Genomic DNA, 17,136 nt, shown 5'->3' on the forward strand with positions numbered 1-17,136 from the left:
CTGATTTGCTAGAGTGGCTCACAGAACTCAGAGAAACACTTACCTAAGTTTATCAGTTTACTAAGAAGTGTGTGTGTGTGTGTGTGTGAGAATCATGGTTCACTGCAGCCTTGGTCTCCCAGGCTCAAGCTATCCTCCCACCTCAGCCTCCCAAGCAGCTAGGACTACAGGCCCGTGTCACCATGCCCAGCTATTTCTGTTTTTTATTATTATCTGTAGACACAAGGTCTCATTATGTTACCCAGCTGGTCTCCAACTCCTGGGCTCAAGTGATCCACCCACCTTGGCCTCCCTAAGTGCTGGGATTACAGGTGTGAGCCTTCTCAGGGCCACAGCTCCTGGCCCTAAGAAGGATATTTTAAAGAATAAACAGCCGGATGAACAGATACACAGGGTGAGGTCTGGAAGGGTCTTGAGCACAGGAGCTTCTGAACCTGTGGATTTGGGGGTGTGCCGCCCTCCCAGCACGCGGACGAGTTCTTCTTCACTTTCCTGTTGGCCTCCACGGGTTTAGCTTTCTAGAAGCTCCCTGAACCCAGTCCTCTAGGGTTTTTAATGGTAGCTTCATGACGTCAGCATTCCTTCCCCCAGGGTATAGGGTAGGACTCTCTTAGGGAAGGATCTCAAACCCACAATCGGCAAGATGGGAAAAGATTACAGTCCTGCCTTGGGCACATAAAGGAGGGCAGGAGAGTTTCTGTTTCCCGAGGCCTAACACATCCAGCATTACAACAAAAGACTGTAACAAGGGATGTGGACATTATGAACTAGGAACTGTGGATGAATACCAATACATATATACCTACAGCTCCAAATATATATATATATATATATAAAACACCATAGGCTGCTCCTTGGTTTTCAACCACAGATCCCTTATACCAAAACAAATGTGTCTATCAGAACATTTGTTGTAGCATTTATAAAACAGTTACAAAAATGCTGCCACCTAAAATCTGGAGAAGTCAGTGTGGGTAGGGATGGATTTAAAGAAATAACTAATTTGTCCTATGAAGTCATACAAACACTTTCATAATTGTGTACTAACCTCACTGTTCTTTCCTGCCTTGGTCCTCATTGTTCTTTCCTGCCTTGTTCTACGGCTATTGGACCTTAGGATAAACTTGTGCAGAGCTGTTTCGCACAGAGATCAGCTGATGGTTAGCTAGATCCAGTTCCTTCTTGGGCCATTTTCCACAGGCATTCCATCCTGAGGGGGCTTCAACTCAACCTCCCAATACATCTGATCGTATCAGTATTATCATAAGGCTTATTTACACGAGGAAGCTGAACCTTACCAACGGCTCCAGTATTACACCATATTGTGGTACAATCATGGTACAATTTAGCTTCATTACAGATTAGTAAGAATGACAGAGGTATTTCCTTTGCCTTCCCAATAAAATCTCCCCTTGGCCATATAACAAATGTTATTAAGGACAGGTGTTGTTAACAATGGCCATGACTCAGTCATTTCTGGATTCAAAGTTAATTAGAGGCAGAGCCAATCACTATGTCTCATCTCACAGGATTGTACTGAGACTAGTTTCCACTGGGTGCTATTAGTTACAGCACAGCCCACCTGCCTCCTGCAGGCAGGACATGGGTGGTGTTAATTTTACTAATTAAACAGAGACAGGGTCTCACTTCATTGCCCAGGCTGGTCTTGAACTCCTGGGCTCAAGTGATCCTCCCACTTCAGCCTCCCAAAGTGCTAGGATTAAAGGCTGGAGCCACAATACCTGGCTTCCTTCCTTCCTTTCCTTTCTTCCTTCCTTCTTTTCTTTCATTCATTCGATGGGTGTTTAGAATAGTTCCTATACCTACCGATGACACTGCAGAACATGTTTTACTTTGCCCTAATCTAAAGGCACGGGCAGTCATAGTACATTGATGTAAACTGCAAGTGCCCTCAGACAACTTCCATAAATTCAGAAGGCCGTAAGAGTCCCACAGGTGTGCCCCTGAGCCTCAGCAGCCAAGACTGAGGGTCACTGCCCCATGGCCACTTCAGCCTCTATTTGTGTTAAAATTGTGAAGACCTGTTGGGTCTGGGTACAGGCCCTTTCCCAAAGCTGCATCTTAGCATTCTCTTCAGCACTGTTTATTGAGTCGGCCTGGCTCACTCTGCCAAAACCTCCTTATCTTTCCAGGCTGACTCCTATCCTTTTGCCTTCCTCCTGGAAGAGAACTCCCTCTAATCTGCATTTTCCTCTGAATTCTGCTCCTCATTGAAAGCAAACTCAGCTTATTCCAGGATACCCAGACCTGCACCTATCTCCTATAAGGCCCTTTTCTGTCTGGTGGGTTAGTGTTGTTTAACGCAACATGCATGTTGCTGCAGTGCGTACTAAAGGCCTGAGTACAGTTAGGATACATGTTTTGCACCCAGAAATGTTGGGTGCCCCATACTAGAGTTAGATGAGTGGTGGTCACACCTACATGTAGTTTAGTGTGAGTCTGCCACAAGGCCTCCTACAGCTTTCCTTGTGTCAGGTTGGGACCATTCCCTAAAGGAACTCAGATCCACTATGTGATGCCCACTGTTTTATTGATTGATTGACAGTGTCTCACTCTGTCACCCAGGCTGGAGTGCAATGGTGCAAACATGGCTCACTACTACCTCGACCTCTTGGGTTCAAGAGATCCTCCTGCCTCAGCTTCCCATGTAGCTGGGACCACAGGTGCATACCACCACACTCTGCTAATTTTTCAAATTTCTGTAGAGGCAAGGTCTCATCTCACCCTGTTGCCCAGGCTGGTCTCAAAATTCTGGACTCAGGTGATCCTCCAGCTTGGGCCTCCCAAAGTGCTTGGATTACAGGTGTGAGCCACTGTGCCCAGCCCCACTGCTTTAATCTCATTAAGAACCCAATGTTTTCCCCTATTCTGCTTAAGAGCTTTTCATACACAAAAGGGTGATAAGAGTGTACATAGCACACTATGGCATGTTGTGTATGCTACCATTACATTTTGTCCTTTATACCCAAATATCTTTCTAAGCATCTGATCAAGGTTTATATTGATAGTGACATAAAAATCAGTCTGCTGGGAGCACACATTTGGTATCAGTGAAGCAGGATTTGTTGGAACAGCTCTGACTCACAGAAACATGTGGTTTGAGACGAGAAAGGATAAAAGGGTGGGGGATCAGGAATCTTTGGATTCCTATGTGGCCATGTGGTCACTCGGGGTATGAAGCCACAGCTGTGTTGAGATAAGTTACTAAAGGTAAAAGTTACCAGTGGAATTCAGAGATGGATCCAACTCCCTGGGAGTTGGTGCACTGGATGCATAAAGAGATACAAGCTAAGAAAAAAGTGAAATATTTAATACCTTGGTTATTGTTGTCCATAATGGCTAAAATAAAAGAGGGTGCTGGGTCAGGACTTGAGGCTGGACTAAGCTCAGATGTGGGTCTGCCTGAGCTCAGTCCACTAGCCTTTAAGTTACCCACAAAGGAGAAAACCATGCAGGGACAACAGAAAGTACCTCTGAGACCTGTGGTTACCAAGAAGGTAGTCAATGTGAAGAACGGGCAAAACTAAGTAACTATGGAAACTAGAGGGTAGAGTGTGAAGGAACTGTTTCATTCTGTAGATCAGTATCATCAGCTTCCTGAGGAACCTTTACTAAAATGGATTATAAGAGTGACTAATTTAGGGGCAGTATCTTTGGTTTTAAACACTACAGAGTATAAGTACATTTTGGATTGATGGGACCCACACCTCACTATTGAACAACTGCATATGGGTATATAAGATCCAGATACACAGGAGGCTATTCCTGTGGTAACTGCCAGCCTGGTGGAATAGATAAAAGCCACTGTAAGGTCTGTTCACCCTGAGAAGGGGGACTGTCCAGCTCTACCTACAAATGCCAAGTGGGACACCCCAGATGCGGTAGCTGACATGCTCTGTATGCATGTGGGACTGGCTTTATGATGACAGGACTATTCACACACTGAACATGCCTGTTCCCCAAGTCATGGTAAATGTGTGGTTAAGAGGGCCCTTCTACATGGGCACCCCATGTGATATTACTCCTACAGAAATGAACAGTTCGAGAAGCCTTATCAAATTTGCTGTCTCAGCTTCCCTTCATGGGTCTTATAGATGCTAATAAAAATATTAGATTAATTAACAAGAGAACAGGTAAAGGCAAAAGTGAGAGCCAAAGGACTCCTCCCAGGAAGGTGGAAATTTTAAAATGGTTATTAACAAATAAGGTGAAAAAAAGAAAACACTGATAGGATAAAACGAAGAAGAAAAAGGGGAGAGTCATGGGACTCATCCCAGCAGGGTGGATCTCTTTAGATGGTTAAGAAACGGAATGAATAAAATGGAAGTTGACAGAGTTAAAACAAAGGTCTTTGTGTTTTGAGGCAGGGTCTTGCTCTGTGACCCAGGCTGGAGTGCAGTGGCGTGATCTCGGCTCACTGCAATCTCTTGCCTCCCAGGCTCATGCAATCCTCCCACTTCGGCCTCCTGAGTAGCTGGGACTACAGGTATGTGCCACCATGCCTGGGTGATTTTGTGTATTTTATGTAGAAACAGGGTTCTTCCATGCTGTCCAGGCTGGTCTCAAACTCCTGAGCTCAAACAATCCACTCGCCTTGGCCTCCCAAAGTGCTGGGATTACAGGCGTGAGCCACCACGCTTACCAAAACAAAGGTCTTTTTTTTGCTGTTGTTAAAAAAATAACGTGTCATCCATGAGCAGTGGCCATGCTGATCTTCTGTGTATGGTTCCAATTTTAGTATATGTGCTGCCGAAGTGAGCAAAACCAAGGTCCTAATACAACATCATTGTACGGTGGGTGGACCAAAGGGAGCCCCTCTGCTCTCCCAACATTAAAGGGCCCCAACCCAGTTTACTGTATTTCTCACAGTTTGAAGGAATTTTAAAAATTGCAAGGTAGAGATTACAATGAAACGTATGATCTGAAATTGCCTGGGGCAAAAGTGGGGCAGACTAATCAAAATAAAGACTGACAAAAGGTCCAGGGTCCTTTGGCTCAACGCTTGGCAGAAGACCCAAAGCTTTTTGCACAAAACAGAGTAAAATGGTCTGGGGGTAAAGAAGTTCCTGAAACTAGAATATAAAAAATGTAAGGGTTGATAGGATGATGAAAGTTGGTATATTTGAACACACTTTATGTGAAGTGACTGTATCTCTTTTAGTTTTTTTGAGACGGAGTCTCGCTCTGTCACCCAGGCTGGAGGGCAGTGGCGCGATCTCAGCTCACTGCAAGCTCCGCCTCCCAGGTTCAGGCCATTCTCCTGCCTCAGCCTCCTGAGTAGCTGGGACTACAGGCGCCCGCCACCTCGCCCAGCTACTTTTTTTGTATTTCTAGTAGAAATGGGGTTTCACGGTATTAGCCAGGATGGTCTTGATCTCCTGACCTTGTTATCCGCCCACCGCGGCCTCCCAAAGTGCTGGGATTACAGGCGTGAGCCACTGCGCCAGGCCGACTGCATCTCTTTTATCTGATTGTATCATGGTAATGAACATAGTATCACACCGGAGAATGTTTCCCCTACCTGGTACTATAAACCAGAAGGCATGTAAATCTGCTCTCCAAGCAATATTAATTGGACACGTCCAAGTCCGCAGAGTGCAGAGTAGAAGCTAGAGTGCTGGCAGGGACAAACTCTCCACTTGATAACCCCTGTGGAGCAGTTCCTGGGGCTTATGGCAAAAGTGTTTGAGCACCTCTCAGCAACAACTACTGGGACTTTGGAATAGAGAATGTTCACTTAAGGGACCTTGCTATGAAATGTTACTTGAAGTTACCCCTATGACATCTGAAATACCCATGCTGTCTCAGGTGATGTCCGAGAACATTCTAATGGGGGTGGCAGAGCCTAGAAGAGTTCCACAATAAAATGGAAATGGTTTATAGAGGATCATGCTACCTGAGGAAGGCAAGGAAGAGATACTCTGGAGCAGTTTTCCCAAATCATCTAAGAAAAAAACGTATTTCTTCTCCCTTACCTGATGCAGTGATCCTAGGATAGGAGTTGCTGGGACAGCAAAGATGATTTTTGTGTTTTAGCTAGGGGGTCTCACTGTATTGCCTAGGCTGGTCTCTAACTCCCGACTTAAATCCATCCTCCCATCCTGCCACAGAGCTTAGATCACAGGTATGAGCCACTGCGCCCAACATTTCAAAACATTTTTAGCAGGAATGCTAAGTAAAAAACTGTAACCATCTTTTTAAACCTTATGTCAAAATTCCTGAGGGCATGATGGGGGTGAGATGTGCCTTCACCCCTTCTAGCAAAACTGGGGCTAACAATGAATATGGCTGGTGGTAAAAATAGCTCATTATTTCTACATCTATGTAGCCTCACCCTATCTGGGAGTGGACTGAGAAGCTACTTGCCAGACTTGTATTGCTGCCTATAATCTAGACCAGCACATGGTGATTCTAATGTCCCTTCAAAAAAGTTTGGAGATTAATGGAGAGAAGGAGAAATAGTAGCTGAGTGTAAACAAATAAATGGGTAATTGAGGAAAATTCAAAACAACTCAAAAGAGTCTCAGGGCAAGAGATGACATTGCCTTTAGCTCAATGATTCCAGATGCCTGAGAGGGTGAAGCTGTGTATTTACCCAGGCCACTCCTGCTTGTGGAACCTGACAATATTGAGAGGAAGCCTGCAAACCTGAGTGTCCTCATCATCCTGGGAGGTATTCATACACTATGATGGACGGGACTGATTACTAATGATTGTGTACATATATGTTTTTTGATGTAAAGGATCCACAGCAGAAAACCAGGGAGTAGGCTGTGGTGTTAAATGTATTAGTTTTCGTCCACGGTTCCTGGCTTATAACCCTTGTTATAGACTTCTGTTACAATGTTGGGTATGTCAGGCCTCAGGGGCCAGCCTCTGACCTTCTCTTGCCCTCTTACTACCTATCCCAAGGCAGGACTCTAATCCTATTGTGGGTCTTAAGCACCTTCCATGAGAGGATTCTACCCTATACCCTGGGGGAAGGAATGCTGACATCATGAAGCTTTCATAAAAAGCCAAGAGGACAGGGTTCAGTGAGCTTCTGGAGAGCTGACCATGTGGAGGCTCCTGGAGTTTCCAGAAAGGGCTTGGAAGCTCTGCACCTGATATGGCTTGGCTGTGTCCCCACCCAAATTTCACCTTGAATTGTAGTTCCCGTAATTCCCACATGTTGTGGGAGGGACCTGGTGGGAGATAATTGAATCATGGGGGCGGTTTCCCCCACACTGTTCTCATGGTAGTAAGTCTCACAAGATCTGATGGTTTTATAAGGGGTTTCCCCTTTTGCTTGGCTCTCATTTTTCTCTTGCCTGCTGCCATGTAAGACGTGCCTTTCGCCTTCTGCCATTATTGTGAGGCCTCCCCTGCCACATGGAACTGTGAGTCCATTAAACCTTTTTCTTTATAAATTACCCCGTCTCAGGTATGTCTTTATCAGCAGTGTGAAAACAGACTAATACAGCACCCCTTCCCCCATACTTCGCTCTACACATTTCTTTATCTGTGTCCTTTGCAATATCCTTTATGATAAAACGGTAAATGCATTTCCTGGAGTTCTGTGAGCTGCTCCAGCAAATTAAATGAATCCAAACAGGGAGTTGTAGGAACCCCAACTTGTAGCCAGTCAGTTAGAAGTTCTGAAGGCCTGGACTTGCAACTGGTATGTGTGTGTGGCGGGGGGGCAGTTTTGGGGACTGAGCTCTCACCCGGTGGGACTGGCACTATCTCCAGGTAGACAGTGTCGGAACTAAATTACAGGACACCCAGCTGGTGTCTGCCGCTTGGTGCGTGGGGAAAAATCCCCACACGTTTGTCACAGAAGTCTTCTGTGTTGATGATTGTTGTGATGTGAGAGCAGAGGAAAAACACAGAGAATTTTCCCCCACAGGCATCAAGTGGCAGTGTGAAATAGGCTGTTGTTGGTGAATTCGGATTATGGATGAATACTTTGGCAGGAGATAGAAATGTGGAGCTTTCCAGATGGGTGTAAAACTGTGGGACTGTTTGGATGAGTTAAGGAGTAAGGGAAGATGCAGAACAGAAGCAGTTCATGAGCACGGCCCGTGGTGCCCAACACGCAGAGGTGGAGGATATGAGAAAGCAGCTAAGGGGGTCGGGAAGGAACTGACAGTGCAGCGAGAGTGGACAGGTGGTGTCCAGAACACAAGTGCATAGTGTTCCAGGCAGGAGAGAAGCAGTGACGGTGCCATGAGCTGCAGACGGCCAAGGAAGACAGGGCTGAAGATTAACCACTGGCCCATCAGCTTGTAGAGGGATAGGAAGAGAGGACGGACGGATGAATCTTGGCTCTGAGCATTAACAGCTGTGAAGTTCACACACAGAGACAATCCGATGGTGTACACCTCATGATAGAACACACTACCACCTATGAAGTGGTTTTGCCAAAGCCTCAATCTATCTGATCAGGTTTCTGGAATCAACTTCCAATTAATAGGAAATATGACAGACAGGGGAACATGTTAGATGAACAAACATGAGGGGATGGAATCCAGACTGGAGAAATCTATAGGAAGAATAACACAGTTTCTTCAACAAATAAAGAGAGAGATGAAGGGGAAACTTTAGCCTAAGACACTTATAGACAAATCAATCAACTCTACTGTGTGGACTTTATTTTAATCCTTATTCAAATAAACAATTTTTTTTTTTTTTTTAAAGGGCAATTGTGAGACAGCTGGATATGTTAACACTGGGTGTCTGATGATATTAAGAAATTTTTGATTTTTTAGACATGATGAAATTTTTTGATGTAATAGAATTGCATATGTATGAAATTGGCTGGGATTTGCTACAGAATTACTGAGAGTAGCTGGGTATGGAACTAAATGAAACAAGATCAGGTATAAACTGTTAAGTGCTGGAATGGGTGATAAGTATGTGGGTGTGGTAGAGGAGGCTGTAGGATACTATTCTAATGTCTTTTTTTGTATTTCTGTGTATGTTTATTATGGGAAATTCCAAATAGTAAACACACATACACACACACACACACACACACAGAGACAGAGAGAGAGAGAGAGAGAGCGAGAGAGAGAGAGCGAGCGCGAGAGTGCGAAAGACAGAAAAAGAATGGGAGTACAGCAAGGGGGTGGTAGTGGGAGGGACACAGGTCTTGATGGGTATTGACAGCAGACCTGTCAGATGGAAGGAAACAGCAGTGCAAAAGAGGGAGGGACACCTGCTGGAGTCTGTCCCTGAGCGGGTGGGAGGGTACAAGGTCTACCTTAGGACCACGGCCACCATACCAGGCAGGTGGTGGTAGGGGTGGACTCCTGTGCTGACTCAATGAGGAACAGAAACAAGGTGCTCCTAAGGAGAGGAGAGACAGTGTGGGGGAGTGGGCTGAAAGGTCATGGTGCTGGGACTGCTGGGCAGCCCCAGATGACCATGTGAGGTCAGCAGTCATAGAGACAGCCAAACCACCATCCTGACTGTGCCTCTCAGAAGTCAGTTGAGTGGCAGAACCCAGCACAGGAGGGGCAGGAGCTGAGGGAGCACATCAGGGAGTGACTTTGGTGATGGGCTGACGCCATGCTGCGAGGGAAGGGAGGGCACAGAGGGGATGGGCGCAGCGAAGAGCTGAAGGCAGTTGCGGTAAAGTCCTATGGGCACTGAGAAGTGCTGAGGTCTGCTGCTAGAGGAATCAGGCTGGAGAGGCAAGGGGTGATATGTGAGTGATCTGGGATAGAGTCTGGGCACATTGTAAATGGGGTTACATGCCTGAGAAACTTGTTTCAAACTCCTTTGAGATCAAAACAGCCCCTTGGGCAGAGTTTAAAAATAAAAGACAACAAAAACCAATCCTAGATAAAGATTCAGCAAACCCAGGGGAAGTCTTGTATCTGTTCTATGGAGGGTGAATCAGCAGTCATTTGGGAGTCCCCTCATCTTACTACACAGGAGCCTGGCCTGACCAGTCAGTGCTCTTCAAAGTGTGTTACTTCACTGAAGAACTCTAGAGAGTGGTGAATTTCAGCTTCCCGATACTAACCCCCAGTTTGACTTCTGTTCAAACTAGGCAATGCAGCACTAGACTGGGGTCACAAGTCTTGCTGCTGGCACTGAAAATCCAAGGAGCAGGCCCTGAGCTCCTCTGAGCTTCCGTCTGTATCCAAGGTGGGCCCTGCTGGCCTTGCAGGCTTATATAAGGATGGAATGATCTAGATGCCCCTAAAGGTATTTTGCAGCTCTAAGGTAAGGTATGGTAACAAAAAAGGCAGAACTATCACTTGTGTTGTAATAAGACTGAAATTTTGGTTCTACAAATGAAAAGCTTGTCAGCATGAAAGAAGACTCGGTCAAAGAGCTGAGTGTCTTAGCTTGGCAAACAAACAGTATTTATAGACACTGCTTTCTTGTACTTTGCAGAGCATGGGTATCTCTACTCTGCATGACAGATGCCATCCCAGGGAAGGATTCCTTTGCCACCCACTTGCTAGGGACTTTCTGAAATATGACTTCATTTTGTCCTTACAAAACCTCACAAAGTAAGTATTATTTCCCCCATTTTACAGACGAGGAATCTCAGGTTTAGTGAAGCTACTACATCACCTGCCCAAGCCCACACAGCTACTAAGTGGTAGAGGTGCTATTGGTTCCGAGGTCTCTCTGATTATGTTTATAAGGGGAGAAAGAATGGTATCTGGGGATTATAATAATGTGATGTCTACAAAAGTATTACGTATTCTGGAAAAGTATGGTGCTTTGCTAATCACCAAATTTGAGTTTATAAATACCTTTCGTCATTTAATGTTTATTTACTAGGCATCCACTACATGCCAGGTGCTGCTCTAGGCATTCGGGATGGATCAATGAACAAGGGAGATAAAAACCTTGGGCCCCTTGGAGCAGGTAGTGACGCTTTAATTACATGTAAATGTGAAAATGATAGATCTTACCTTTCTGAGGTAGTTTAGGAAGAACTCTTGGGCCAAGGGCAGTCTTTGCGGAACTGGTGCTAATTAACAAATAAGAATCATTTAGTATCTAAAAGTGCTAGAATATCAATAGTGAAATATTATTCAAGGAAATCAAATCAAAGGCATTTACATAATCATCTAAAGAATCCTTTCAAAATTTCTTTTTTTTTTTGAGACGGAGTCTCCTTCTGTCGCCTAGGCTGGAGTGCAGTGGCGCGATCTTGGCTCACTGCAGTCTCTGCCTCCCGGGTTCAAGCAATTCTTCCTCAGCCTCCTGAGCAGCTGGGACTACAGGCGCCCATCACCAAGTCCGGCTAATTTTTGTATTTTTAGTAGGAATGGGGTTTCACCATCTTGGCCAAGCTGGTCTTGTACTCCTGACCTCGTGATCCACCCACCTTAGCCTTCCAAAGTGCTGGGATTACAGGCATGAGCCACAGTGTCCAGCCTCAAAATGTCTTTAACAAAAGATTATAGTCTATTTTCCATATTTCGGTTTGCCTGGCTGAGGAGGCACAGTAAAAGGATGAAAAAAAGTCCCACTTAATGATAAAGCCCGACTCCTCCACTTCAAAGCATTTATGAAGGCACCTGGCACATACTAAGTGGTGACCCCAATGTAGTGCACAGAAGTAACTCTTCCCACCTATCCCACAAAGCAGCTCTGTGTTTCTAGACAAGGAAATGGAAGGGAATGGGGGTGTTGGTGGCTGGCAGAAGGTCCCGCATGGGTCAGAGGTAGAAGTGGAAATTCGGCCCTACCTCCCTTGGCCTCCAGAGCCCTCACTTCTTCCACTATAGCAAAGAGATTGGTTCTTGGGCCTCCAGGCTCTCCTAGGCCTTGCCCTCCTTTTGGGGGACAGGTAAATGAGGGTGACAAAGGCCCAAGTCCCCGGAATACAGGTCCACACCACATTGTCTGAATCATCAAACGTTAATCTCTGCAACTGAAACCCCAGTACCGTCAGTGGTCTGCATTAGGTGGAAGCCACTATTTTTCTTTAACAAGAGGTTCTGGCGATTCTCAGAGGACACCAGGAGGCCTGCATGCCTGAGAAGCAGCAGCAGCCAAGTGCCTGAGCCCCATCTGCCAAGAACCCCTTTATTATCTCATCTCTCCATTTCTGTGCCCTGATGTCCTAAGAGTTGGTTGCTGCTTCTTCTTCTTCTTTTTTTTTTGAGACAGAGTCTTGCTTTGTCACCAGGCTGGAGTGCAGAGGCGCGATCTCGGCTCACTGCAACCTCCGCCTCCCGGGTTCAAGTGATTCTTGTGCCTCAGCTAACTGCATTTAAAAGAAAAGCAAAAGCCAAACCAACCGACGAAACAAAAAGTAGTCAAAGAAAGAAGATGAAAAGTGTGTGTTCCTTTCTGTCCTGGCTCTTAGACACCCTTGGTCTTCACTGCTCTTTCCTCAGCTCACTTGAAATCCTCCTGCCTCTGGGCAACTGGGGGATATTGCTGAGATAAAGCCACCACTAAACAAGAAACAGTAAACATGAGAGGGCTTTGCTTCTGCCATTTTTGGGGTGCATTTTTCTTGTGCTATGCCTCAGCATCTTCCTAGGCAAGCCCAGCTGCCCATTACCGGTGTGTGGGCGATGACTGTTCCTGCCGACACTACCGAGGCCAAAGTCTAGAGGCTCAGACGCTTCTTTTGCACAAGCTCCTGTGCAATGTTGCGGAACCTGGGCTTGTTCCTATCAGAAATGAACACAGGACCCTTCTGTTGGTGGTGCTGTGTGCAGTGAGAAAGGGTACTGAAACCTTCATGAGTTGGCTGGACGCGGTGGCTCACGCCTGTAATCCCAGCACTTTGGGAGGCTGAGGCAGGCCAATCATCTGAGGTCAGGAGTTCAAGACCAGCCTGGCCAACACGGTGAAACTCTGTCTCTACTAAAAACACAGAAAGTTAGCCAGGCATCGTGGTGTGCCCTGTAGTCCCAGCTAATGGGAGGCTGAGGCAGGAGAATTGCTTGAACCTGGGAGACAGAGGTTGCAGTGAGCCGAGATCGCACCACTGCACTCCAGCCTGGGTGAAAGAGACTCCATCTCAAAAACAGACAAACAAACAAACTTAATGAGTTGCCAAAGGCTCTAGTTCACAATCAGCTTGATTTTGTTTAAAAACTATTTTTTTTTTTTTTTTTGAGACGAAGTCTCGCTGTCACCTAGGCTGGAGTGCAGTGGTGTGATCTCGGTTCACTACAATCTCCACTTCCCAGGTTCAAGCAATTCTCCTGCCTTAGCCTCCTGAGTAGCTGGGACTACAGGCGCACCCCACCATGCCCAGCTAATTTTTGTATTTTTCGTAGAGATGGGGTTTCATCATGTTGGCCAGGCTGGTCTCAAACCCCTGACCTCAAGTGATCCACCTGCTTTGGCCTCTCAAAAGTGCTGGGATTATAGGCGGGAGCCACTGTGCCCAGCCAAAACTTTTTTTTTGAGACAGGGTCTTGCTGTCGCCCCGGCTGGAGTGCAGAGGTGCGATCATGACTCACTGTAGCCTCAATTTCCCGGGCTCAGGTGGTCCTCTTGCCTCAGCCTCCCGTATAGCTGAGACTACAGGCATGTACTACCATGCCCGGCTGATTTTTTTTTTATTTTTAGGAGACAAGGTCTTGCTATGTTGCCCAGGCTGGTCTCAAACTCCTGGGCTCAAGCAGTCCTCCCACCTTGGCCTCCCGAAGTGCTGGGATTACAGGTGAGCCACTGTGTCCGGCCTTTAAAAATATTTTATGAGTGCTTTTGGAGTGTCAGATATTCTCCTCATTCTGGAAAAAGAACACCAGAACTTTAGTTCTACAGGGTCCCCAAATTAGGACTGAAGGAAGGTGAGTGAGGAATGAAAGGCGGGGAACAAGGGCAAGGAAGGGGCGTGGAATGTGGAGTCAGGAGAACAAGCAGGCCAGAGAGCTGGCTCTGACATCTGCGCCTACCACCTAACCACTCTGGGCCTCGCTCTCCTTACCTGCAAAACTGAGGATAGTAGTAATTGGGCCTATCTCACAGGGTTATAAACAGCACGTAAGATAGTGGTATTAAAAGCATGGATATGGTGGCTTGCATTTGAAATTCTAGCACTTTGGCAGGCTGAAGCAGGAGGACTGCTTGAGCCCAGAAGTTCAAGACCAGCTTGGGCAACATGCTGAGACCTCGTCTCTACAAAAAAATTAAAAAAAATCAGCTGAGTATGGTGTTGCATGCCTCTGGTTCCAGCTACTCGGGAGGCTGAGGCAGGACGATCTCTTGAGCCCAGGAGGTTGAGGTTACAGTGAGCTGTGCTCATACCACTGCACGCCAGTCTGGGTGACAGAGCAAGGCCCTATCTCAAAAAAAGAGAGATTTTGTTTTTTCACCTTTCAGAAACTCTGGAAAAGAGCTGACTCTTTTTCCCTGAAGTTGGGGTCTGGAAGTGGCTCTCTATCCTTTTCTTGGATGGCACCTCCAGAGAAAACACTTTAGGGTAAGGCTGGATAAAAACTGCCCGTAAGAGATCTCCTCAAGTATACAATTTCAGTGAAAAAAGGGAAGAAAAGAACATTGCTGTCAGCCTAGCCTAAAAAAAAAAATCTTAGAAACAGAACTTGAAACAGTGATATTTTTATGTTTGAAAATCTCTGGGCAATCAGATTTCCCTAAGGATTATCTTTTCATTTCCAAATCTGCAAAAAGAGTCAAGAGGGAAAGTAACAAAGTTACTTGATTAAAATATCAGAAATAAAAACTCATTCTGACAGGAATTTTGTTCAAGACCATTGCACAACCCTGTGACCACCGGGAAGTGAGGTTAGCTCCTGTCTGTGAACTGGGTAGACAGCGGTGTTGCTTAGAGAATGGTCTGCAGACCTGTGTCCAGTCCAGCCACAAGATGTTCACGCAAACCAAGAGTGAATGTCTGGTTTCTCGTCGTGGCCAGCCCCACTTGGCTGACCACAGCTTTGAGCAGCGCTGGGAAATCCATGAAAACTCATTTCTAGAATTCTGTCCATTGCATCAATGGATCCAACAGGGGAAAGGAAGCACTGAGATGGCTTACCTTGACTGCTGGGATAGTCCCTCAAACTTGTTTGTGGTCTTACTTGAAGAGGATGGACCCCCATCGTTACCTACAAGGAAAATTTAATGTGAAAAGGTATGTCTTTAGATGGGGAAATGCAGTATGAGAATATATGGGGTTGGCCTATAGACAGGCATTGCTCAAGTTCCAGAATGGCATTTAAAAGACCCAAGCCAAAACAGTATGCATTTCTGGCATAAGACCAAAACAAAATTGAGCACTGTTTTGGGCTTTGCGGTTTTTTTATTTCTGGTAAAGGAGTATATCAAAGAGGTGAGCAGCTGCTCTGTGGCAAGACCTCAAACAGCATAGAAACTTGGTGATGCTCCCACTGGCTCAGGATCCTGTCCTTAGTTTGAGGGTAGAGAAAGAAGAATACATTTCAGGTTCACCAAGAGGTCCACATGCTAGGAGACCAACCCCTAGTATCCAGATTCAGAAGAAACACACAACTCACAAGTGGAGTGTGTGTGTGAACACCATTAGCAGGGTGGTGGATAAGGGGTCATCTGCTGGCCCAAGCCCTCAGGCACTTACTGACTCATCATTCATTCTCTTTTCCTCTTTCCCCTTCCCCCCCTCCCCGAGACAGGGTCTTACTCTGTCATCCAGGCTGGAGTGCAGTGATACAATCAGGGCTCACTGTAGCCTTGAACTCCTGGATTCAAATGTTCTTCCTGCCCAGCATCCCAAGTAACTGGGACTACAGGGCATTCATTCAAATATTAACCTTTTTTTTTTTTTTTTTTTCTTTTTGAGATGGAGTCTCGCTCTGTTGCCTAGACTGGAATGTAATGGTGCAATCTCAGCTCACTGCAGCGTCTGCCTCCCAGGTTCAAGCGATTCTCCTGCCTCAGCCTCCTGAGTAGCTGGGACTACAGGTGTACACCACCATGCCCAGCTAATTTTTGTATTTTTAGTAGAAACGGGGTTTCACCATCTTGGCCAGGCTGGTCTCAAACTCCTGGCCTCAAGTGATCCACCTGCCTCGGCCTCCCAAAGTGCTGGGATTACAGGCGTGAGCCACCACACCCGGCCAAGTATTAAGATGTATTAAGCATTTACTATGTGCAAGGCATAAATGTGAAGCAGAAGGCACAAAAACAAATAAAACGTCACTGCTCTCACAGAGCTTATGCTCTGGCCTGTGAGATTTACACATAGGAAATATACTAACAATGTGTAATGAGATGAACATCAGTTGCTGTCAATTGAGGAGAAAATACTTTCTAAACTCTGACTGCTGGCAGGAACGGGGGAGAGGGAGTAGGGAATGCCGTCTGGGGAAGACACAGCATCTGGACAGGTGAAGAACTTTCTAGTGGGTGAGCAGCAAAACCAGAGGCACACAGGTGGAGGTAAGTGTGCTATGTCCAGGAGAGGGTCACAAGACAATAAATGAGGGCTCTTCTATGATTCATTTCGTGGTGGGAGGAGTGCAGCGCAGTTGTGGAGCCCCAAGCTGCGGGCACCCAGGAGGATTCCCTGGGACCCTGCATGGGCACCCTGTCTCTGGGGTTCTAGTTCATTTCCTTGCCCTTTCTTCCTGTGACTGCTCTGGAAACTCTTGCTCTCTTCCTTCAGCAGCCTCCTCTCCTCCTCTGCCTAGAAGACTATAATACTGCCTAGGTGGCACTGGGAATGGGCTGGCTGAGGAGGGTGAGCAACAGGAGGGCAGATGAAGAGGGCAGGACTGAAAAAAAACTAACTGATCCTCACTACACCATGAATCTGCTCAACAGCACCGCCCGATTGCCCACATGCTTTTATATTCATCCAGCCTTCCTTCCTCACAGCATGAGGCTGCCATCATTACTCCTTTTCCAAAGATAAGGAAATGAGACTAAATGAATAAATGGCTGCAGGTCCCATGGGGAAGTGGTGTACCTGGGAGTCCTGACCACAAATCAATGTGCTCTTCATTATCCATCAAGACGCCCTGATAGTAACATTAACAGCAACGATCGTTTACTGAGCACTTACTGTGAGCAAGGTACTATGCTACATACTCACAGTAATTATGCTTATGAGGTAAATAGTATAATCACCCCTCATTTTATATATGAAGAAGCACACAGAGAAGTAAAGTCAATTGCCCAAGGTTAGGTCACTGGTAA

General features: G+C 46.2%; 1 protein-coding gene and 1 non-coding gene across 7 annotated transcripts in view; both read right to left on the reverse strand.

Annotated features, from left to right (window-relative positions):
• ASAP1 (ArfGAP with SH3 domain, ankyrin repeat and PH domain 1) overlaps positions 1 to 17,136 on the reverse strand; it is a 397,004-nt gene that overhangs the window by 12,863 nt on the left and 367,005 nt on the right. For all 6 annotated transcript variants that reach the window (XM_017962314.3, XM_017962320.3, XM_017962317.3 and 3 more), the window contains 2 exons: positions 14,999 to 15,068; positions 10,941 to 10,999 (listed from right to left, as the gene is read on the reverse strand). In XM_017962314.3, coding sequence (XP_017817803.1) covers positions 10,941 to 10,999; positions 14,999 to 15,068 — 129 coding nt within the window. The remainder of the gene's footprint in view (positions 1 to 10,940; positions 11,000 to 14,998; positions 15,069 to 17,136) is intronic.
• LOC116268708 lies at positions 4,677 to 4,783 on the reverse strand. The gene has a single exon (XR_004175880.1). It is a non-coding gene; the product is annotated as a U6 spliceosomal RNA (small nuclear RNA).

The sequence above is a fragment of the Papio anubis genome, chromosome 8 (assembly GCF_008728515.1).
Source record: "Papio anubis isolate 15944 chromosome 8, Panubis1.0, whole genome shotgun sequence".
In the NCBI taxonomy this organism is placed as follows: domain Eukaryota; kingdom Metazoa; phylum Chordata; class Mammalia; order Primates; family Cercopithecidae; genus Papio; species Papio anubis.